General features: G+C 39.3%; 1 protein-coding gene across 3 annotated transcripts in view; it reads left to right on the top strand.

The window, feature by feature from the left end:
- Positions 1-25674, top strand: part of LOC126372444 (calcium-transporting ATPase type 2C member 1) — a 63121-nt gene that overhangs the window by 8879 nt on the left and 28568 nt on the right. For all 3 annotated transcript variants that reach the window (XM_050018208.1, XM_050018206.1, XM_050018209.1), the window contains exons 3-6: positions 11421-11586; positions 24099-24255; positions 24572-24830; positions 25157-25394. In XM_050018208.1, coding sequence (XP_049874165.1) covers positions 11421-11586; positions 24099-24255; positions 24572-24830; positions 25157-25394 — 820 coding nt within the window. The remainder of the gene's footprint in view (positions 1-11420; positions 11587-24098; positions 24256-24571; positions 24831-25156; positions 25395-25674) is intronic.

Raw genomic sequence — 25674 nt, 5'->3', positions numbered from 1 at the left:
TTGAATCTCGGCGGGGATTTTGTGTTGTTGTGATCCCTAGTTTGGTTAGGACATTGTAGGCTGATCACCTGATTGTCCAGAAGTAAGATGATCCGTGCTTCGGAAGGCACGTTAAGCCGTTGGTCCCGCTTACTACTTACTGATGAAAGTACGTAGTCGTTACTTGAGTCACGTCAGGGGCCTTTGGCGGCTCAATAATAACCCTGACACCAGGCTTGATGAGGTTGGTTATCCACCTCACAACCCACACGATAGAAGAAGACTTTCTATGCTTCAAATCAAGCGTGTCACGTAACGTAATTTTGAATATATATTAATATCTATTACATCACGTGTATAAATAAAATGCCTGGTTGGAAAGCACCATTATAAACGGATTTGACGCGATTCATTCTCAATTTGAAATTGCCATATATTTTGCGCGCGTGTGTGTTGTACGGTTCAAATTACATACACAATAGGCAATGATCGTATACCTAACCATTAGCTAATTATCCTCGCCTCATTATATACACACACCGGTACTATCTAGTTTTACAGTTACTTACACACACTTGAACTATAAAAAATAAAAACAAGACTAAAATATTTTGTAAAGTCATGAGGACATTGGCATACGCGAGTCTTGGCAGCCTAGGTGGAAGGACGTGTGAGTCAATGTGAGGTCGCAGGTTCAAATCCAGCCTAAGCCAATGATTTATCGAATGCATGTTTGGATTTAAATGATTATCATGTGCTCGCCACCAATTACGTTGGTCTAACAGAAAGCTCGGTGAGGTGTAGGTACTTACTGTACTTAGTTCATCTTGCAATGGATGTACCTCTGGCTACCCCAATAGGGGTATAGTCGTGAAGCGGTCGGAAAAATCGCTAAAGGAAAACATACCACATAACTGAAGTGAATTCTGGTGTCTGGCCTCTGAGTATTTATTAAGTATCGATTTCGAATCGAACATTTATTTTTTCCTAGACGTAAACAGACCTGTTGAACTTTCTAGAGTTTTAGATGGACGTGTTGTTTGTTAATTATTAGATTTAGAAGCCAGATGCAGTCTTTGGCTCTCGGAGTTTCGGAGAACTTTCCATCGGGTCATGAGCTGACAAAGCCGACCTGGAAATCTTTAGACTCCGAACACAGGTTGGCCGAAGTAAAGATAACCTGTCCAGGTGGGGTTTTCTCAACGGATCGGACCTGGGCTGCGTGTGTGGTGTTACGCCACAGACTGGCTCACCTGACATCTTGCCCCGCGTGCCCTGATGCCTGTACGCGAGAGGAGCTGATGAATGCCACCGAAAATGCTGTCCGGGTGGCAAAATAGTGGGCTGAAAAAAATCTGAATGCCATCCAAACGACAAGAAGAAGAAGATTATTAGAGTTATTACCTAATTTATAACAACACGGGTGAATAGGCATCTTCTGAGTAAGCTCGTTCCACGGTCGACCTGTTCTTCTCCTCGTGGAAGAACGAAGGCAAGAGCAAACCCATCTTAATTTAAAAAAAAATATTTATATATTTGTTTTGTATTTGTTACTGTGGTGTCCCTTTATAATAAACGTTTCTTTCTTTCTTTCTTTCTTTCTTTCATATTTTGGTACCACGGGGAATACCGCGTGTACCGCCAAACTCTCCTTCCTTTTACCTTCCCTTCTATGGTGTTTTAATATATTTGTCGTGTTATTTAAAACTATTCATATTAATACTTATTTAAGTGTACCTAAGTAGGTTATGTACATTAAAACTGTATACACAGGTGCTCATTATGACTCTTGTGTTTGTGAAGGTAATATTTTGCCTTTGTGCTGGCTCTGAACGGGCAGCGAATAAAAATAAACACGATCAGCTGCTCCTCTTTCCGGGCAAGTCCTCAAAACCGACAGAGTCGTTAACACGTTCACTGTGAAACTGAAAATTTGATCTCAACCCCTCACGTGCAATGTAATTTTTCTATAAACACATTGGAATTTATGTACATAGACAGACACACTATGGAAAGAAAAAATGTGGCCCACATATGGGCCATGCCCGTATGAATCTCAAATTTAATGCCTCAGATGTGGTTCATACACAGTGAACGTGTTAAAATCATCTTATAGTGAAAACCAAGTAAGCGCCATACTGAAAAATCACATTGAGATTTGATAAAACATTGTAGAACACAATTAAATATTTTTGTTTTCCACAAAGTATAAAAAGTATAATAAAGTAACGTAAACGTATGTAAACAGCCTATATACGTCCCACTGCTTGGCACAGGCCTCCCCTCAATCAACCGGAGGGGGTATGGAGCATACTCCACCACGCTGCTCCAATGCGGGTTGGTGGAGGTGTTTTTTACGGCTAATAGCCGGGACCAACGGCTTAACGTGCCCTCCGAAGCACGGATAATAAAGTAGAGAAAAAATAATCGTAAAATTCCGAATATGCAGCGCAGGTCCCGTTCGAGTTAGATTTATTCAATTTTATTTTCACTTTGTCAGGGTCCCTAAGCACGGGTGAGTGCTATAAAAAAGAAATTGTTAATTCAGACTTTCGTCTACATGTGTTTTTCTTCAACCCTGGTGTCAGGGTTATTATTGAGCCGCCAAAGGCCTCCGACATGGCTCATGTAACGACTACTTACTTACATCAGTAAGTAGTAACCGGGACCAACGGCTTAACGTCACGGATGTATACAAGTGTTATTAAATGTACAACTATACATGTGTTAGTAAAAGACTTAAAGTAAGTTAGTATTAAATTAAACAGTTATATTCTTAAAAGTATACATAAATATCAATACTTATTTAAGTAAAAACAAAAATGCTTAGTAAGTACTTATGTTTTACTTCAATCTCATGCAGAGAAGTGACTTGTACTGATAAAGTTAATTATTAGTTATTAGTATTATACTATTGATTTTGCTTATCACACGTGGTACACGATTCAACAGAAATTAAAGACACGATTCTTGATCTAAGTACTTAACGTAACATAACATCACGCATGTATTCCGAAGGGGTAGGCAGAAGTATATAGTACAAATGTTGAAGTCCCATATTTATTCCGCAAAAAATACATATTTACACATTGTTTGGTGGTAGCAATTAACAATAGGGCTAGTTTCCAATTAGTCAAATCAGTTACTTTTTATTAAACGTCAAATCACGAAATTACTATGGAACTTGTATGAAACAGTATAGTCATGAGCAATATAATGTACCCACTTTAGGACTCTGTCGCACTAACATATTTGACATTTAGTGAGACTTACAGTTCAATTTGTCAAAAAAGTTAATGTGACATGGTGCCAAAGTGTATTACGAGTATATTAATGCTCGTGACCGTACACTGTGATGTCGTAGACAAACGTGACAAAATGTCGGACTTATTCTTTATTTTAGTATACTTAGTCTTTATTTAGTAATCAGAATTTCATAATTTATCTTTGACCTAGGAAAATACTCTATTATTATTATATTATAAATGCCAAGTATAATAATAAGAAACAAGAGAAGAGGCAAGAGGGAAACCACTGCCCTATTTTTCCCTAAGAAGTACCATGGAGAATGCTACACCGCGATCAGCGTGGTTCTTAAATTAGTGATGATGATGATGAGAAAAAAGAAAGTGTTTTTCGCTAGTTTTAGATCTGTCTTTATTTAGTAATCAGAATTTCATAATTTGTCTTGAACCTATTACACGACACAATTTGATTATAAATAATGCGGAAACGGTTGCAGCACAGCAAACGCCATAGCCTGGCTGTAGCTAGATTCATCATCAATTTAAGAGCCACGCTCTTGTCGGTGCAGCATTTTCCATTCTACTTGTTTAGGGTAAAATAGGGCAGTGGTTTCCCCCTTGCCTTCCGCCCCGCAGTACTCTGTCTGACGCGAGTGGGATGGCGCCCAGAGTAGTCTATTACAAAGCCATACTAGGACTCCTGTCCTCCGCCTCTGAATAGTACTGACAGTTACTGCTGCCCTCTGTCAGGTTTCAGGTTACAGTCCCTGTGACTTCCCATTCCGTCCTGCATTGCCGTACCGATGGCTAGATTATGGCGCTGATTTTCAGCTGCAGCCGATTTTTCAACAAAAATAAGAACCGAGTCTATTGCCGTTAACCGGGCACATATCCTGGAAACCACGTGATATCAATTATCTGTGAACTTGAATTCAAAATCGTTCTTGATTTACTTAATACAACATAAAGCTTGTATAGCTTTGTTTTATCTTAGAAAGTGTTCATGCTAGGTTCACTTCTTATCACAAGGTCAAAGTATTGCATGCAACGAATGACTTATAAGTACTTAGAATAGGGATATTTTATTACCATTCATTCATTCATTCACTACCACTGCTAAAGTCGATAAAATCTTGTACTCTTCTTTGGGATCAGTGGTAAATCCTAAGTTTAACCAGTTGCCTGCCGGAATTGGCTACTTGAGAGTTTTGGGATAATTATCATAAAAAAAGAGAAGGTGCAGGTCTTGTCGTATCGGGAGGTGAAGGTTTTGGCGGGAAGAAGAGAGGAATGGCGATTACTCCACTGACAAGAGCGCAGCTCTTAAATAGAGAGAGAGAGATCTTAAAAATTACAAACGCTTATTTTGTACCTCATATCTTGTGAGTAGTATTACTTTATTTTGTCGAAACAACTTTATAAAAATATAAAAAAGTGGCTGTGACATACGGACGGACAGACGGACGGACGGACAGACGGACGGACGGACAGACGGACGGACGGACAGACGGACGGACGGACAGACAGACATGACGAATCCATAAGGGTTCCGTTTTTGCCATTTGGCTACGGAACCCTAAAAAGAACAAAATATTTTTCTTCATTAATTTCAAATTTCGCGCGAAAACAGTTGGTGACGTGACATTTGCCCAGACACGTCACATTTCAATAAACAAAGAAACTGTCAAACAGTATAACATGAAATTACTTTTATAGCTTTCATAGCTTTTATTTATTTTGTGATATACTCCCATACCCATACCCATACCCATACCCATATACCTTTATGTTTTCCAACTAAATATTAATTTAATGTGTGTATATTTTAATGTTGTAAATGTATTGTGTCGTAGATTTTAACTTAATTTTTTATTATTATTATTTGTGTGTCTTTTTCATACACTTACTTACTTAGGACTTTTGGAAGGCGTGCGTGGGGCCGAAGCCAACACGTAGAGGCCCCTTAAGACAATTTAATCTAAATGTGGTGTGACACCAACCGGCGATTATCCCTGTATGCACTATGGGAGTGCACCCAAAGACAATCCCCGGTTCGTGTAGGACTATTGCAGATTATGGGAATAAAGGGAACTGGGCTATTGGGTTGGGGGTTAGTGGACCGGGATACTGGAGCTATGGGGGACTATGGCGCCTGCTCGACCAATGTTGGTAATATGGATACAATGAGCAGGCGGTGACTCGCCACTCACTGGATGGGCCACCTATCTAGTCGACGCGACTGGACGGCAAGGCAGCAACATGGTTGTGAGCAGCTCAGGGTGTTGAGAGGTGTACACCGCTTTCACCAGAATTCACCAGGGGGCGATGGGGTCGTCACATCCCTACGCCTTTATTATTATTATTTTTTTATTTTGATATGTGACGTCACACGAAGCTCAATAATAGTAAGTAGTAAAAAGTAGTGCTACTTTGGCACATTCGGTATACTTGTTCTGTTTGTTTAATTATAACTTGTTCTTCTAGATTATTCTTCTTTGACTTTCCTTGTAGGTACAGACGAGTAAAACCCGTTCCTTTTAAATGTTAATTTGTCTATAAACGTCTTTGGTGTCAGTTTTCTTTTTCCTTTTGTAATTAAAGGTCGTTGACTAAAGCTGACACCTAACATAATGTTTGTATTCCCGAAGGGGTAGGCAGAAGTGTATACAGTATGCATTCGCCAGCTGTGTTAAGTCCAATCTAATAGGGGGCTAGTCTATTGCCTTTGACCGGGCACATGTCCTGGAAACCACGTGACATCAATTATCTAAGATCCAATCGCGATTTCAAACTCATAACGCCGAATTCAGTGGCTTAGCTCAGTTGGGTTTTTTTTTGAGTTTCCCCCGAGGGTTAAGTCCACCCTCGAGAGGAGTATATTCTAGACTTAATAGCATCAAACACAGAGTTGTAAATTGCATGCCTTAGTTTAAACTAATTTAGAGGTTATTGTCCAACAAAATGTTGTGAACTTTCGGGGACTCCGCTATTGGATACGGAGACCCTTCCAGTTTACAACAACTTAATAAGATACTTAAACATATGCAATACACTAAAGTATTATTAATTAAAAAATTTATAAACATAATTCTAGAATATCTAAAACAATATAGTAATTTATATAAGTTCAATCAAATATACAGGGTGTTAGTGACATCGTAACGAATACTCAGAGGGATGATTCAGACCATGATTCTGAGTTAATATCAAGTGGAATTTTCCGTCGCAAAATTCATGTAATTTTTTTAGTTTTTTTAAATTATTTTCAATTCTATACTTTTGCGATGGAAAATTCCACTTGATATTAACTCAGAATAATCAGCTGAATCATCCCTCTCAGTATTCGTTACGATGTCACTTACACCCCATACAAGTACATACAGTAGCCATACAAGTAGGTATGCGTGTATGTGACACTGTAACGAATACTGAAGGGAATGATTCAGACCATGATTCTGAGACGATTTCAAGTGGAATTTCCTGTCGGAGAAGTCATGAAAATTTTAGACCTTTTTTATATTATTTTCCGTTCCATTCTTTTGCGACGGAAAATTCCACTTAATATCAACTCAGAATCATGGCCTGAATCATCCCTCAAAGTTTTCGTTACGATGTCACTAACACCCTGTATTATTAGTTACAAACATAAAGACAAGAATAAAATTTTTGAAATAACACAATAATAAGTAAGAGAAAACGAATAAAAATAAATAATGTATAATCTAATACAGTCTGCCCAGCTGGTATTAGAACCCGCGGCACTACGATCAGTCACGCATTCTCAGAACAGTGCTATCACGGATTTTTCCCTAACCGCGGGATACCTGGGGGGTTAAAATGGCCACATCGAAGCAATTCATCTAAGAAAGCAATATTGCTCTGTGACATTTGTTTGCATTGCGCACTTACTTTTTTATATGCGCAAATGTCAAATTGCAATATTGCTTTTTTAGATGAATTGCGTCGATGGGGCCTTTTTAACCCTTCAGGTCGTTCTGTTTAATACAACCTATTTACATGTGGCAATGGTTATGACTTATCAAGTACAGAATGGTATTTATGGAGGCTTCACCGTAGTTATAGTATTCTTAGTACCACAATCGATAGACTCGTCACACCTCGCCCCACAAGGCTGAATAGTAAGTAGTATTGTTATTGACAGACAGAGTAATGAAGATTATTATTGACAGCCAGTTGACGGTATTGGTGGTAATTGGTAATGCTTTATAGTGCCCTTTTCTTAGCAAATTGCATTTTTAAAGAAATTAGTATTTTAACTTTAGCATCACTATGGTGCTAATTCTTGCAGACGCCAACTAATTTTATTTTAAGTTACACCTGTCATTTTCTTATCCGCTGTAAAAGAAAGGGACGGGTAATCGACAGGCATAATATTTATGGAACACCCGTCAATTTTAAGCAGAAATCTAAAACAACCGTTTAAAAATTTTACATCGGCCAATAACCCGACAGATTTAAGTAGACAGCACATCAAACGGACTGCATAACAGCGAGATGGCTATTTTATTCGCCCGGGTTATTCATTCGTTTTAAAATTAACTTGTTGACAATCATCCGTCCCTTTCCTTTTTGGCGGAGAAGAAAATGACGGGTATAATTTAAAATAAAATAAGGAGGTGTCTGCAGGAATCGGAGTCAATATTTATATGAAAATGTAATATAAATGTAATAAAACATACAATAGTACCTATGTTTATTATATATTTAAATATGTTTGGAAAAAATATTGATCAGCACATTGTTAATACCCGGAATAAGAATAAACTTGCCTTACATGTCAGTCTATAATGTAATCACTTAAAATGATGGGCAATGTATAAATATTATATTGAGATTCCCATTGACATTCAGAATTTACCTTTGAACAGTTTTAAGACAGTAATTAAACAGAAACTGTGTAAAAAAGATTATTATAAGATGAGTGATTACGATATTATTCTTTAAAGTGTGTAAGTATAATTATTATATTTTATTACACAATGGCATGAGATGAATCCATAACAAGTCAATACAATGTTGTTATGTATTAATTGTTATTAAAATTATGTATTGTGTGTAAGAACATACATTGTAACGAAAACTTTGAAGAATCATTTCTCAATAGAAATTATTCTTTGAACTTTTGCGACGGAAAATAATTAATAAAAAACACTAACCAATAACTCGACAAAATTAAGTTTGACGGATGCTCAAACGAGTTGCGCATCAGCGTGAGGCCTATTTGATTCGCCCTGGTTATTCATTCATTAACTCATTCATTTTAAAATTAACAGCTGCCAATCATCCGTCCCTTTCCTTTTCGGCCGATATGAAAATGACAGGTATAAGTTAACATAAAATTTGAAGAAGTCTGCTGGAATCAGCGACATGCGGACGCGAAACGCATCTTGTTTTTCATCATCACTAATTTAAGAGCCACGCTCTTGTCGGTTTAGGATTCTCCATGCTACTTTTTAGGGAAAAATAGGACAGTGGTTTCCCTCTTGCCTTCCGCCCCTAAAAAATCTTGTTTTTATAGTAGCTATTTTTATACATTGCTTTATATTACTCAAAATACTTACCTACTAGCTTGATGTTCATAACAGAGTCAAGAACCTTTTAGCATGCAAGGTCATGATAGATTGTCAAGTGGCTATGACCTGGGGGCTAGCCAAGATGAAAACGATTGTGACAATCGACAATCGACAGTGACAGCGATAACAATATATGGGGTTGACATAAGGAGGCATACTGGCGGCTTAACGTGCACTCCGAAGTACGGAACCATGTTACTTTTTCGGACAATCAAGTGATTCCAGCTTCTCAGACGACGCCCTGAGCCGAGGTTCGCGCCCAACTGGGCACCCTCAGGCCTGTTGTCTTATACGTTTTACGTGTTATGTTTTCATCTGTATCATTATTTTTAAAGGTTATGATGCCATCAGCCTAATAAAATAGATGACCACAAGTATTACTATTGTGTATTACTCGAAAATTCCAAGAAGGTACACCAAACCGCAAATAAATTAATTTAATTACCCTTTTAATTTTTATACAAAATGTCCGACCTATAATGTATAGAAGAAGAATGAGTTGTCCGGTACCGGGGTTCATTAGAATGTGATTTTTTTAAAATGGCGCTTACGTGTTCCTTATAAGACAACGATAAAGACTACTGAGCAAATAGATATCCGCCATTTTGGATCTGGCTTCAACGACCTTAAGTACAAATATGTTTTCATTTTCATCACACGCTCCATCGACATGCCACTTCTAAAGGCAATGTAAACATCGTGTATTTTGCCGGGTCTAACGGTGAGGGCTGAACACACAAACTCGAATGTTTACTTTGAGAGGAAATGTTTTCTTGTACTGTTTGTTGGCTGTCGACATCCATCTTATCAAGGTATAGATGCCTAAAAATGTATAGGTATCTCCAGGTCCGATAGAGTACCAGGAATGGTCAAAGTATAACTTTCAATCTGTCTTGCTGCTTATTATAATCGACTTTGTAAGGTTGAATTCATGTTTGAAACATTGGAAATTGAATTGGTGGTTTTCAGGATTTGTGCCTGGTTAATGGCAATAGGCTCACCCCATAGGAATCTATTATCGTGTGATTTATGAGGTGGATTACCAATCGCATCAACCCTGGGCACAGCTGAGACATATCTGGCGACGTGTAGACGTATAAAGCACACTACAGGGTGTAAGTGACATCGTAACGAAAACTTTGAGGGATGATATAGATCCATGATTCTGAATTGGTATCAAATAGAATTTTCCGTCGCAAAAGGATGGAACTGAAAATAATTTAAAAAAAAAAAACAGTAAAATTTCCATGAATTTTGCGACAGAAATATCCACTTGATATCAACTCAGAATCATGATCTGAATCATCCCCCTCAGTATTTGTTACGGTGTCACTAACACCCATATGTATTTGTATGGCTACTTGTATGTACTTGTACGGTCTGTAAGTGACATCGTGACGAATACTGTGAGGGATGATTCAGCTCATTATTCTGAGTTAATATCAAGTGGAATTTTCCATCGCAAAAGTATAGAATTGAAAATAATAAAAAAATCATGAATTTACTCAGAATCGTGGTCTGAATCATCCCCCTCAGTGTTCGTTACAATGTCACTAAAACCCTGCATACAGCTTTGCTTATCTCTTCGGGGATAAATGCTGAGAAAGTGCTATGTTGAGAATAGATTAGATTCGTTTATTTCACATTTGGTTGTACAACACATTTAGATACAATATAAAACAGTAACAACATAAATATGATCGTAGAAGATTATAACAAAAGAGAGTCAACATAAATTAATACAATGTATGTCATGGCTAATATGAGTAATAAAACTTAATCGCCTGTCACAATATCGCTGGCACTGGTGTGAACACTTATGCGCAGTGTCACTTGACCTAAATCCCACTAATTACTAACAATGTCATCGTTCCGAGACCGAGTATTTTAGAAATTGTGTGGACGAAGTGACTAATGGGCGCTGAGTTTTTTTTTTTTTTCACTGGAAAAAGAGACAAATTATAACTCGATATTTTCTTTCGCACCACCGCCGCCACCCCGCCGCGCCGCGCCGCGTTGGTCTAATAGAAAGCTAACGGCCTCCGTTGTCCAGTGGTTGAGCGTTGTGCTCACGATTCGGAGGTCCCGGGTTCGAATCCCGGTGGGGAAATATCACAAAAATCACTTTGTGATCCCTAGTTTGGTTAGGACATTACAAGCTGATCACCTGATTGTCCAAAAAGTAAAAAAAAAAACCGTGCCTCGGAAGGCACGTTAAGCCTTTGGTCCCGGTTACTACTGACTGATGTAAGAAAGTAGTCGTTATATGAGCCATGTTAGTAATGTTAACTCCGACCTGAGATTCGAACCCACGGCATAGAATAAGGAATAGAACGGCACCTCTCCGCTCCCCACCGACGGCTGATTTAGGTTTACCTCACCCCTCGTCGGTCTTACTTTAGTCTACAATCATGTGGGCGTCAGAAGCCATACACACGAATGCGGACACGCGTGTACGATAACGCCAATGTGTAATGTTAATGTAAAACGAGGGTTTTGTATGAAGTGTCCGGGATGCGCCCATGATCATACGATTTAAATCACAGCTGGGCTGTTATGCGAGTTTTTCCACTTTTCACACTAAAGCCACACCTTCCCCCAGGTGGCAGAGCGTCTCCGCGTGGACGTCCGCCGCGGGCTGACATGGCGGGAGGCCAACGACCGCATGAACTTCGTGGGCCCCAACGAGTTCCAGGTGAAGGAAGAGGACCCACTCTGGAAGAAGTACATCGAGCAGTTCCAGAACCCGCTCATACTGCTGCTGCTCGGTGAGTTGCTTACATAACATAAGGTTAGAAGTATAGCCCAATTGGGGTAGTCAGCAGGAGCGGATTCAGCTTTTATGTCAGGGGGGGGGGGGATCACCAGGTCGCAGACAACCTACCTCCGTAGAGATTGAGATAAAATTGCAGTGGTCACCCATGACCCAACCTCTCGCCCAGGGGGAGGTCATTCACCCACCCTCCTAAATCCGCCCGTGATCAGAAAGAAGAAAGAAAGAAAGTATTTATTATTAGAGGACACCACAGTAACAATACAAGGTACATCCATTGCAAGATAAACTAAGTACCTACGAATATATTATTTATTCGTAGCTAAGTACAGTCATGACCAATATAATGTACCCACTAGGACTCTGTCGCACTAACATATTTGACATTTAGTGACACTTGCAGTTCAATTTGTCAAAAAAGTTAATGTGACATGGTACCAAAGTGTATGTATATTAATGCTCGTGACCGTACCCACACCTCGCCGAGCTTTCTGCTAGACCAACGTAATAAGTGGTGTGCCGTATCGCCGTCTATAATAGAGAACCAATTCTGTTAGTGAAAACTGCACTTAAAATAAATTAATAACTTATTCCTCCAACCCGCATTGGAGCAGCGTGGTGGAGTATGCTCCATACGACCTCCGGTTGATTGCGGGGAGGCCTGTGCCCAGCAGTGGGACGTATATAGGCCGTTTATGTTATGTTTTATGTAACTTATTCTAAAATAAGTAATTATCACTTTAAATCTAAACAGCGCCTCTATGGTTTTTTAGAGAACGGGCAAAGTTTATGATAAACTGTGTCTATTCTATTCTAGTTACTCGCAAATCGATACTAACATCCCCACTTCAGGTCTTTATATGAGGTAGTAGGTCCCGCCGCCATTGTTAATTCATGTACCTAGTAACTTGTGCCGAGTTCTGCCGTATTTGAGACCTAAATTTGATAGATAATGTTATGTAGCTTTTAGTTTAATGAATGACGCGAATAGGAGACATGATATGAATAGTTAACGAACACATTTGTGGTTATGGGTATGACTAAATGGGTGGGTTGACTAAAGTTCCAAGGGTAAGGGTCGATGGTGGAATTAAGTTGTCCGGTATTTAAGCTTTATCTACCGCTTGAGGAGCTCGATGGCGCAGCGGTAAACGCTCTCGGTCTGCGATTGTTGAAGTTAAGCAACTTTCGCAAAGGCCGGTCATAGCATGGGTGACCACAAAAAAAAGTTTTCATTTCGAGCTCCTCCGTGGAAGTCACGTTAAGCCATTGGTCCCGGCTGCATTAGCAGTCGTTAATAACCATCAATCCGCATTGGGCCCGCGTGATGGTTTAAGGCGATCTCCCTATCTATCCATAGGGAAGGCCCGTGCTCCAGCAGTGGGGACGTTAATGGGCTGATGATGATCTACCGCTTATTACGTATGTACTCGTATAACTTTACAAAGTCATAACATAAGCCGTGGTCTCTGCCTACCCCAACGGGAAATAAGCGTGATTTGTCCTTTTTTTTTACTTGTCTTATGTCATAAGCTCACGACCAGTCATGTGCCGTTACCGGGAATGTTCCCAAAGTGGAAACGTTAGTAGACAAAGGATTCATTCGCAAATGGACCAGCATTCGTTTTTGGGCTATTTGCTAAAATGCCCTACATTGTTTTAAGTTTACGCGGTTATTATCATAATTAAAACACATAATAACGGGTTCTAACGGGTTCATCGGTCATCCCGTGATCATGGCACTTGCAACAGTGTCGAAATATCGGGAGTCTCGTATCCCCATTTAAACGCGGTAAGAACCCGTTATTATGTGTTTTAAAATGCCCTATTCGTAGAATACCCTGTTCGTAAAATACCCTATGTGTGAGATACCCTATTCCCGAAATTCCAAACATTATTTGAGGATGTTAGTATAACGCATAGTTCAAATGTACCTATAAGGAGTTTTAAGAATGGGTCCTTTTAAGAATAAGTCATTTTGCGAAAAGGTCTTTACAAGAATAAGCCATTTTGAGAATAGGTCGTTTTAAGAATAAGTCATTGTACGAATAGGTCTTTTTTTAGGGGTAAGGCGTTTTGCGAATAAGTCCTTTGTCTAATAAACCGAAATGTTCCCGTTGAAAAATCTCTTCATTAGTTAGGGCATTGGCTGTTTTTTGTTCTCAAATTGTTATTTCTTGTACTCTGATCTTATTTACCTAAAGGGTAGGTAATAAAACTCCTCACATAACTTTTGTTATGTAAAAAGTAACGACTACTTACTTACATCAGTAAGTAGCATCCGGGACCAACAGCTTAATGTGCCTTCCGACGCACGGATCATCTTGCTGTCGGACAATCAGATGATCGGCCTGTAATGTCATAACCAAACTGGGGATCACAGAGTGATTTTTGTGATATGTCCCCACCGGGATTTGAACCCGGGACCTGCGGATCGTGAGACCAATGGGCAACCACTGGACCACAGAGGCCGTTTCTTTGGGGATTGTAAGTCTATTTGTTAATAGGATGTCAGTGCCGAAAGTGGATAAAAGGTGCCTTTATGTTGTGCGGTTGAAAGGTCGTCAAGTATGAATTATCGTTAATCTCACAAAGCCGTTGCGCCACTGTATGGGACGTTAACAAATAATAATGTACCTTTTATCGCCGTGCGTAAAGCACTCACGCCCTTAATCCTTAATGGAGTGGGCAGAGCAACAAGGCCCATGACCAATTAGTAGACAACTTTTAGTACTAAATCCTAAAATGAACATGAATGATAAGACTGTGTACACAGGTAGGTAGGGAATGTAATACCGACTCGAGATCGCAAATTCGAGATCCCGCGAGATTGGAAATATCAATCTCGCGAGATCCCGAAATTTTCGGGGTCTAGTTCATAAAAAAAATAGGCCTAAATCGCCGCTTGTTTGAGATAGTGAGGTTAATTAAAACAAAAATTTTTTTGAAAGAAATCTAAATCCTTTATTGTTCAATATTACATACATACATAAACTCACGCCTATTTCCCACCGGGGTAAGCAGAGACTATAGAATTCCATTTGCTTCGATCCTGACACACTTCTCTTGCTTCCTCCACAATCTCATTTCTTCATTGTTCAATATTACTAACTAAATAATTAAGTTTTCTTTGACAATCAGCACAATCAAAACAAAAAGTATAACTCAAGCAGATTCGCTCAATCCCGTCAATCTCAAATGGGATCTCGTGGGGGGTTTATGTGTAATGGACGCACTTTACGATTTTTGGACTTTTTTATTTGCGTGTCTTACCAAATTTAACAATTCTAAGGCCTATGGGAAGTATCCTATAAGTTTTGATTCACCTGGATTGCCTTGATTTAGAACCTTGTCTTTCTTCTGCTCAAAGGCCCGTAAACATAAAGTATTAGATGCTAATTTCTACTTGATACCTCCACGCGTTTAAAAAGCATTTTGACAGATAGACGGACGGACAACAAAGTTATCCTATATGGGTTCCGTCTTTCGGTTGCATGGAACCCTAAAAATTATTTTCTAGAGAACAATCTAATACCTAATATCCAACAGTCACGTTTATTACAATTCACTGTTAATGAGCAATTACACCATAACATGTCGAAGTAATTAGGTACGCTTCATACGCCGATAAGGATATTTGTTGCACCTATTGTAGTTTGTACCTATAAAGTCAGTTGACTAAGTAAGTGGTAAAATTAACACTATTATAACAGGCAAATTTATGAGTCAGGCAGGCAATATAATCCAAATAACACAAAACACTCTACCTCTATATACGTCTTACTGCTGGGCACAGGCCTCCCCTCAATCATCCGGAGGGGGTATGGAGCTGGAGCAACTGCGGGTTGGTGGAGGTGTTTTTGTGGCTAATACCCGGGACAAGCTCGGGAGGAGCTCGGTGGCGCAGCGGTAAACGCGCTCGGTCTGCGATTGTTGAAGTTAAGCAACTTTCGCAAAGGCCGGTCATAGGATGGGTGACCACAAAAAAAAAGTTTTCATCTCGAGCTCCTCCGTGCTTCGGAAGGCACGTTAAGCCGTTGGTCCCGGCTGCATTAGCAGTCGTTAATAACCATCAATCCGCACTGGGCCCGCGTGGTGGTTTAAGGCCCGATCTCCCTATCCATCCATAGGGAAGGCCCGTGCCCCAGCAGTGGGGACGTTAATGGGCTGATGATGATGATGACCCGGGACAAACAGCTTAACGTGCTCTCCGAAGCACGGAATCATCTTACTTATTCGGACAATCCGGTGGTTCAAGCCTACAAAGCAATATCACCCAGATCCCAAAATTTGAGAACGTCAAATCAAAATCAAATCAAATCAAATATACTTTATTGCACAGAACTAAAATTTCAACAATCAGACATAACACATGAAAACAGAAACGTCTAGAGCCTTTTGCCGAAATTTTTCTTGCAGCTTCTTTTCCTCGGCTATACAAGTTGTGAGAAGCTGTTGTTTTAGGTGGATGAGACGTTCGTTATGTAAAAAAATTGAACTATTTTACCTACTGAATAAAGATATTTTTGTCAATTTTATAACAATACTATACACTTCTGCCTACCCCGTCGAGGATATAGGCGTGGTGCTATGTTATTGGTCACGTCTGATTATTTACTTAAGTCACTGCAGGGCATTGCCATTACTCACCATGTTTTTCCTAATGGTTCTCATAACCAGTTTAGTTTTTGTTCGTTTGCTTGACTGAACTGATTTCGGAATGGCGCTTATATATTTTTTTATTGTACGTGTTAAATTATGCCAACGCAAGTGTGTTTAAATTAATGCGTATGCAAATTATAAATATTTATTAGCTACAGTAAAACTTGGATTTGTGCAAACTGAACAAGTGAGAGGCCTCTGTAACTGGGACTCATGCATGCGGCAACTCTCCGCTCTCCACCAGCGGCTGAGATAGATAGGTAGATAGATAAAATACTTTATTGAGCACAATGGACACAAAATACAGAGATAAGGACAGCATATACAGAAAAGCACAACAGGCGGCCTTATTGCTCATGCAGCAATTTCTTCCAGGCAACCTTTGGGTATAGGAAAATTTCTAATTATTTTTTTTTGTCTGAGCTAGGTTCACTTAATTTTTTTTTTGATGAATTGCTTCGATGTGGCCTTCTTACCCCCTGTCATCATCATCAGCCCATTAACGTCCCCACTGCTGGGGCACGGGCCTTCCCTATGGATGGATAGGGAGATCGGGCCTTGAACCACCACGCGGGCCCAGTGCGGATCGATGGTTATTAACGACTGCTAATGCAGCCGGGACCAACGGCTTAACGTGCCTTCCGAAGCACGCAGGAGTTCGAGATGAAAACTTTTTTTTTGTGGTCACCCATCCTAAGACCGGCCTTCGCGAAAGTTGCTTAACTTCAACAATGGCAGACCGAGCGCGTTTACCGCTGCGCCACCGAGCTCCTCAACCCCCTGTACAGTTTCATATTTCAGTACTGTGGAAAATTTAACATTTTGAGCTACTTATTAGTACATAGTACTTTGAAAGACAAAGGTATATCTATTTTTTATTTATTTATTTATTTTCATTATATCCTTAATATAAATACATAGTTTGAATGATGCCGTTAAACCACAGAGGAATCCTTGGAGGCATCTTTGGAAGCAAATGGAATTCCATAGACTCTGCTTACCCCGATGGAAAATAGGAGTTTATGTATGTATGTATGTAGGTACGTGTATGTTGGAAGACATACGAGGTACCTACATACGTCAATACACGCCAAATAAAGCCACTTATCTACGGGTCGTCGTCTCGTAATTCAATAGACAGTAATAGGTCTGCGTTCGTATAAAGAAGCCAATGTATTTCTAATTGGAACGATGACTGACGACATAAACAACATGATTTTGGCTTTTATACCACTTACACGTGCTTAGGGAAACTCGCAAAGAAAAAAATAAATCGAAAAGAAATCTGACTCGGACGAGATTTGAACCCGCAGCTCTTCTTAAGCCGGGACGAGCATGTTAACCAATACACCACCTGGGTTAAAATGGCCACATCGAAGTAATTCATCTAAAAAGTCAATAATGCAATTTGATATTTGCGCATATAAAAGTAAGCGCACAATGCAAACAAATGTCAAATAGCAATATTGCTTTTTTAGATGAATTGCTGGGATGTGGCCTTTTTAACCCCCCTGTTCGGTTAGCTCTGTAGTGAGGATTGTCAGTGAATGTTGATTATTAAAAGACAGTTCTGGAGATAATTAGTGTTTACTAAAGTAGAATAAAATGTTAAAATGTTTCGAAGTAAGTGTTTGATGGTAAGTCTATGTGTGAAACTTAAATTTAATCATGTATAACAACCAATGTACTTACCACATTTACTGCAAATAAATGATTTGAATTTGAATTCGAATGCACCCGGTCGCGCCGATACCGAAAAATGCACTAATTATAAAATATAAATTACCGCGATGCGTCGGCAATGTGCTGACGACGCATAACGTGTTTGCGTTAGACGCGTGTTTGGTGTTTTACACCGAACACCCCCTGGTCCTCCTCCTGTCTTAGCGAAATTCCTTCGGTCTATGTATCGTCATTAAGCCCACGCCGGGGCTATATATCTAGAATATTTTTTAGATTTAATTTTCTCTTTGTAAACATAACATCACGTCTATATCCCCACAGGGGTAGGTGGTGGTATAGTATTGCACTCCTTGCCAGCTGTTGAAGTCCAATAGGGCGCGAGCCTATAACCACTAACCAGGCATAAATTAAGTAAGTCTACGTGAGTTAACAGGAGGTGTATGTTGTAATTATGTAGGGCGGTGAAGCCGCAGGGAGGGAGCGTTTGAGAAACGTTACTTCACATGATTACATGGATTTATTTCGATTGTAATATCAACAGAAAATTTATGTGCCACGTCGAGTGCAATTGACGAAAGAGAGAGAGAGGAATGTCACTTGACATTGACATTACCTGTCAGTGTTGCATAACGTAAAAATATGACAGTGTAATGCGGATAAAAACTGCCTATTTCTCCCATTGTTAAGTGTTCTTAAATTTTGACAGTTCCCCATAATATTTTAGTAAACAAACATATTGTTTTGATTATATTTTTACACTATAACTCTTTGCGCAGCGTTTAACTGCAACATTATAGTGTTATATTTATTATCTTAAAGATCGGAAAGAAGAAAACTTAGAAAAATATTTTCAATCAAAACTGCCTCTTTCCAACTGATGGGTTTTCTTTTTCGTAACTCTTCCTTCAGAAAGTATCTACTCCACGTTGCTCCACATTTTATAGCAATTTATCACGGAATTTTAACCGGACAGTATGGCAGAGTTTACGAACACTCCACAGTGCTGCTGGTCTACGTTTGGCTTCTAGTTTTTATCCTCATTTAGTGCTGAGGGCATATCCCCCTTGTTTCTATGATCTGTGGGAAGTTACTATGCTATCAACGTATATCTACACCCTCCGCTTCGCTAAACAAAAGCGGCTCGGAGTCTCTAGCGCTATTCTTGTGTGGTTTAGTGGAGTGAGGAACTCTCGTATGCCCTTGAATCTGTTATCATATGGATAGCTCTGTATTGCTAGCCTTTATACTGTTCTAGCCAGCCTCCGTGGTCCGGCGTTAGGTTCACGATCTGGAGGTCCGGGTTCGATTCCCGATGGGGACATTGTTGAAATCACTTTGCGAGACTGTCTTTTGTTTGGTAAGGACTTTGCAGGTTTGAATCACCTGATTGTCTGAAAAAGTAAGTTGATTCCATGCAGTGGTACTGGAGTATGCTCCATACCCCCTCCGGTTGATGAGGGGAGGCCTGTGCCTAGCAGAGGGATGTGTATAGGCTGTTATGTTATACAGTTCTGGAAGCGACTTAAAACATAGAGAAAGTTCAGCAGATAATCTTTCCGGGCATGTTAGAGCGTCTGTGTCCCTGCTAACATGAAGCTTCTTTTCCCCGGCTATACAGGTTGTGAGAAGCTGCAGTAGTTTTAGGCGGATGAGACGTTCGTTATTTAAAAATTGACGATTCAAAGTGTAATAATAAAGATATTTTTAAAAGAATAAAGATATTTTTGAATTTGAAGGACAATTGTTTTAGGCTGATCAGAACCCTTGACTAGAAGGTTCATCATATCCATCTTAGGACTTCGTATCAAAAATGGCTGCATAATTAAAGCACATAATAACGGGTTCTTACCGCGTTTAAATGGGGATATGAGACTTGAGACGCGTTTGAATGGCTGCATGTTTTCTGATTTTTTTGCTTTTTTTTTTCTGATACATACGTATACAGGGTGGCCCAGAAGTTCAGGTTCAAAATGAAAAATTAGAAAGAGGGGCTCATTAGCTACCAGAAACACCCCCATGTATGTTCAGCAATTATTTACGGTTTAGGAGATATGACCCATTTTGTACCTTTTTCTAGATTTTCTACCTTACTTCAGAAATAATCATTTTGTCGCTATCCCTTTCTTAATAATTATTTTATTTTACTTCACAACTATGCCTAAGTATGTGTACCGCTCAATAAAAGATAAATCAAAGTGAAATCAAAGATAAAAAAAAAGTTATCGGAAGTCAAAGTGAGAATTCGACCGAAATTGTTACAGTTGTTAAAACTTCGCCGAAGAATAATAAACACATGAGATTGTCATGGACCCTGAAAGTATTTCTAAAAACTGCTCCATTTAATACGCTTTTAGAAACATTAATAAAAAGTACCCTTAATACGGGCAAAAAACTAAGTAATTAGCCCTCAAAGTTTGCAAGACAGACACATTTGAAGGAAAATTTGACATTCTCATACAATGTAGCTGCTTCTTTCTAACGCTGTTAAAGGTGCTCAAAGACAGATTTTATTTTAGTATCCAATAGTATGAATCACCAACAGTGTTTGGGGATAACATTTTCCTTCAAATGTACCTTCATTAAAATACGAATACCAAAAGTGACTGCAAGTTTTGTCTTCGGATTGTTGCTATGTCTACCCTGTTAGCGATTATAAGCGTGATTTTTATTTACTTTTAACTGAAAATGTGTCTTTGACCACCTTTAACAACGTTAGAAAGAAGCAGCTACATTGTATGAGAATGTCAAATTTTCCTTCAAATCTGTCTGTCTTGCAATATTTGAGGTCAAATTACTTAGTTTTTTGCCCGTATTAAGGGTACTTTTTTTGGATGTTTCTAAAAGCCTATTAAATGGAGCAGTTTTTAGAAATACTTTCAGGGTCCATGACAATCTCATGTGTTTATTATTCTTCGGCGAAGTTTTAACAACTGTAACAATTTTGGTCGAATTCTCACTTTGATTTCCGATAACTTTTTTTTTATTTTTGATTTGACTTCGATTTATCTTTGATTGAGCGGTACACAGCTTTAGGCATAGTTGTGAAGTAAAATAAAATAATTATTAAGAAAGGGATAGCGACAAAATGATTATTTCTGAAGTAAGGTAGAAAATCTAGAAAAAGGTACAAAATGGGTCATATCTCCTAAACCGTAAATAATTGCTGAACATACATGGGGGTGTTTCTGGTAGCTAATGAGCCCCTCTATCTAATTTTTCATTTTGAACCTGAACTTCTGGGCCACCCTGTATAAACGTACGCCTATTTCCCACCGGGGTATAGACTATGAAATTCCATTTGCTTCGATCCTGACACACTTCTCTTGCCTGATAATCTATAATCTCTAATCTTGCGAGATGCTTCGATTTTTTTGTTGAAAAGTGAGAGTAACATATCTCTCGTTTCTTTCGCACTAAGCTTTATACCTGTTAGTGCGAAAGAGACATGTCTCCCATCTCTTTCTCCCGTATACTCATGTCGTTACGTTCTACTATACATTCCGGTAGTCATTGTAATAGAGTATACAATTTCGTACGACATGAGGCGTACATTTAACATCAAATATTATGAATACGTTCGTTATGACAATTCTGGTAGTTTATAAACTTTGGTTAGACAATGAACAACATATTCGTGTTATGTCTTCGTTAAGATTGTTACCTTCTTAAATGACTAGACGTAAGAATATATACAAACACATCTTCATGATTATCTTACGTTTAGTATCAGGTTTTAGCGGGAACAATTTACAAACGCAAACCCAAGATCCATAAAAAAATATCTATGTGTTTATAGGCACATAACTTATATTATAGTAGATAATAGTAGCCAGCAGCCTCCGTGGTCTAGTGGTTAGAGCGCTATGATGACGATCTGGAGGTCCGGGTTCGATTCCCGATGGGGACATTGTCGAAATCACATTGTGAGACTGTCCTTTATTTGGTAAGGGCTTCACAGGCTTGAATCACCTGATTGTCTGAAAAAATAAAATGATTGCGTGCTTCGGAAGGCACGTTAAGCCGTTGGTCCCGGCTGTTAGCAGTAAAAACATCTCCACCGCAGTGGAGCAGCGTGGTGGAGTGTGCTCCATACCCCCTCCGGTTGTTTGAGGGGAGGCCTGTGCCCAGCATTGGGACGTATATAGGCTGTTTATGTTTAGTAGTAGCCACTGTGGCCCTGTAGTATGGTCACGAGCATTAATATGTATAGGTACACTTTGGTACCATGTCACATTAACTTTTTTGACAAATTGAACTGTAAGTCTCACTAAATGTCAAATATGTTAGTGCGACAGAGTCCTAAAGTGGGTACATTATATTGCTCATGACTGTACACCCGCTTGCTTCTCAAATGAGTTATTGAGTTAATTTATCTGAAGTGCAGTTTTCACTAACACAGTTGGCTCGACCATTATAGACGGCGATACGGCTCGCCACCCGTCACGTTGGTCTAACAGAAAGCTCGGTGAGGTGTGGGTTTATTAACAGTTTTTTTTATTATTTCATTTCCCATTTACCTAATGACGATTTCTCAATGTCGTGTATTTACGTATATAAAATAATGACAGTATTAAAAAAGTTGACAGACCCGGCCAGTCACGTATGAATTATCTTTATGACGGTATAACAAATATGGTGGGAAATGGGGCAATTGTATTAATAGATGTTACTATGTAATGATGGCACGTGTTTTATCTATTGTAGGTAGAAATGTTATTATAATTTGAAGCAATATTTTAAACATAAAAATAATTAAAATAATAAAAGTTATTAAAAATTATACTTATGAAGGAATATTTTAAACAGAAAAATAATAAAATTTTGTAAATTTAAATTTAATTATTTTTCTGTGTTTTTGTGTGTTAATTTAAATTAACAAAATTTTATTTAATTAACAAAATTTAATTTAATTTACAAAATTTAATTTAATTTACAAAATTTAATTTTAATTATTTTTATGTTCAAAATATTACTTTATAAGTATAATTTTCAATAACAATAAGTAGTTACGGCCTCTGTGGTCCAATGGTTGAGGATTGGACTGACGGTCCGGAAGGCCCGGGTTCGAATCCCGGTGGGGACATATTATAACAAAAATCACTTTGTGATCCCTAGTTCGGTTAGGACATTACAGGCTGATCACCTGATTGTCCAAAAGTAAGATGATCCGTGCATCGGAAGGCACGTTAAGCCGTTGGTCCCCCGGTTACTACTTACTGATGTAACTAAGTAGTTGTTACATAGGTTGGCTGCTTAATAGTAACCCTGACAGCAAGATTGATGAGGTTAGTATCCACCTCACAACCCACACGATAACAAGAAGAAGAGCTGACTAGCTACACAAGCACGCCTAATAACTAGGATCATGTTACGAATGCTTGTCATCATTACGAAGACAATTTTCGTGAAGAAAAACGTAATCACAGGGCGGACGAGGTTAATGTTGTCCTGTTTACTATACTAGCAATGTCAGGGCTTGTTAGTAAGACTGATTGCGAACATGAATAACAAACATGTAAAGGCAAAATACAGCTCTTTTCCTCCTTGCCAGATTTCCGATTTGCCAGAGCTGAAAATACGCGTATTTTACCTTGAAATTTCACCTCTAATAGGAATATGAATCACGTACCTAATTTTAAAAGGCCAAGATTTACTTACTGTTTTTTTTATCTTTCAAAACAATTTCGAAAATATGGAAACTCACAACACTCACTCTTGATAGATGGCGCAGGCGTCGGCTTAATTCAAATTCAAAAATATATTTATTCAGTAGGTAACATAGTTACACTTTGAATCGTCAATTTTTACATAACGAACGTCTCATCCGCTTAAAACTACTGCAGCTTCTCACAACCTGTATAGCCGGGGAAAAGAAGCTGCAAGAAAAATCTCGGCACAGGGCCCTAGACGTTCTTTTAAAAAAAATACATAAAATATTTTTATATAATTGAGTAATTTAGCTGCGTAATATAATGATAGGAACATAGATCGGAAGAATTTCGCATGGACAGGAGGAGGATCCGGTGGTGTAATGGTTAACGCGCTCGTTCCGTCTTGACAAGAGCTGTGGGATTAAGTCCCGTCCGAATCTGTTTTTTTGTTATTTAATTTTCTATTTGGAAGACCCTGAAAAGTAATAAAGCTATTTCTCGTCTTCCCCAGGCTCAGCGGTGGTGAGCGTCTGCATGCGCCAGTTCGACGACGCGATCTCGATAACGGTCGCCATCATCATAGTAGTGACTGTTGCCTTCGTCCAGGAGTATCGATCTGAGAAGTCGCTTGAAGAGCTGAACAAACTTGTGCCACCTACTTGTAACTGGTGAGTAACTAGAAGATGAAAAGCTCGGTTAAAACATGGAAAGCAACATGAATCATAAGTATATCCTAAGCTTTGAATTTCAGTTCCTAAAGTTAAACACATCACTGTTACGATCATTAATTGGTGTCCGTTTAGTAGATTGAATTTTCGACCTCCGTAGTCCAGCGGTTGAGCGTTGGGCTCACGATGCGGAGGTCCCGAGTTCGAATCAAAGATGATTCCATGCTTAAAAGAGAGAACTTATCCGGACAATCAGGTGATTCAAGCTTGATGTATGCAATGACTCAACCAAACAAACACTTCCGATTCTTTCCAGCCTACGCGAAGGCAGTCTTGAGCACTTTCTAGCGCGGAACCTAGTGCCAGGCGACATAATCCATCTCAATGTCGGGGACCGGGTGCCAGCTGACCTCCGTCTCTTCGACTCGACCGACCTGGCTATTGACGAGTCCTCGTTCACCGGGGAAACTGAGCCGGCAGGCAAGAGTGTCCTGCCGAACAAGGCTGCAGCCGGCCGGGTGAACAAGGATAACATCGCGTTCATGGGAACTCTAGTCAGATGTGGAAATGCGAAGGTGACTTTTTAGATATTTTTTATAATTTCAATGTCTGTATCACATCTGTATGTGATTTTTGTTAACAAAATCTGGCAGGAGACACGCTAATTTCAATCCAGATAAAAAATTGTGGTCTCAATTTTAATCCGGAATGAAATTTATTGGAAAAAATTGAGGTTTTCATGCTTCAGAATGTGATTCTTCAGAAAGGCGCTTTCGTGATTTTCACTAGTGTGTGTGTGTGTGTGTAATTTGTATACCGGCCATCAGAATTGTCTTAAGGATGATTTATTTATTTTCATCCAATATGACACTACGCAAATCTAACTTATAATTGTTCACAGGGTATAGTAGTAAGCACGGGCGAGCGCTCAGAATTCGGCGACATCTTCCGCATGATGCAGGCTGAAGAAGCCCCGAAGACTCCTCTCCAGAAATCCATGGACACACTCGGAGCCCAGCTGTCTCTGTACTCCTTCTGCATCATCGGCTTCATCATGGTAGCTGGGTGGCTGCAAGGGAAAGCATTGCAGGATATGTTCACTATTGGAGTCAGTTTGGCTGTTGCTGCCATTCCTGAAGGTAAGGTTTGACATAGCTCACGAGTATATAGTTACAAGACCCCAAAGCGCTTCGCATCGTCCTTCATTATGCGCACTGCTAGGGAGTGGAATTATTTGCCGTCTTCTGTATTTCCGAATGCGTATAACCCGGGTGCTTTCAAGGCCAGAGTAAACAGGCACCTTCTGGGCGAGCTCGCTCCACCTTAGGCCTCGACGCTCCACCTCGCCTTCGGGCAAGTCTGGGGCCAAGAGCAAACTCATCAAAGGTAAAAACAGACCAAATGTTCTTTTAAACCCCA

This window comes from Pectinophora gossypiella, chromosome 14, assembly GCF_024362695.1.
Source record: "Pectinophora gossypiella chromosome 14, ilPecGoss1.1, whole genome shotgun sequence".
In the NCBI taxonomy this organism is placed as follows: domain Eukaryota; kingdom Metazoa; phylum Arthropoda; class Insecta; order Lepidoptera; family Gelechiidae; genus Pectinophora; species Pectinophora gossypiella.
This window is presented reverse-complemented; position numbering and strand designations above follow the sequence as displayed.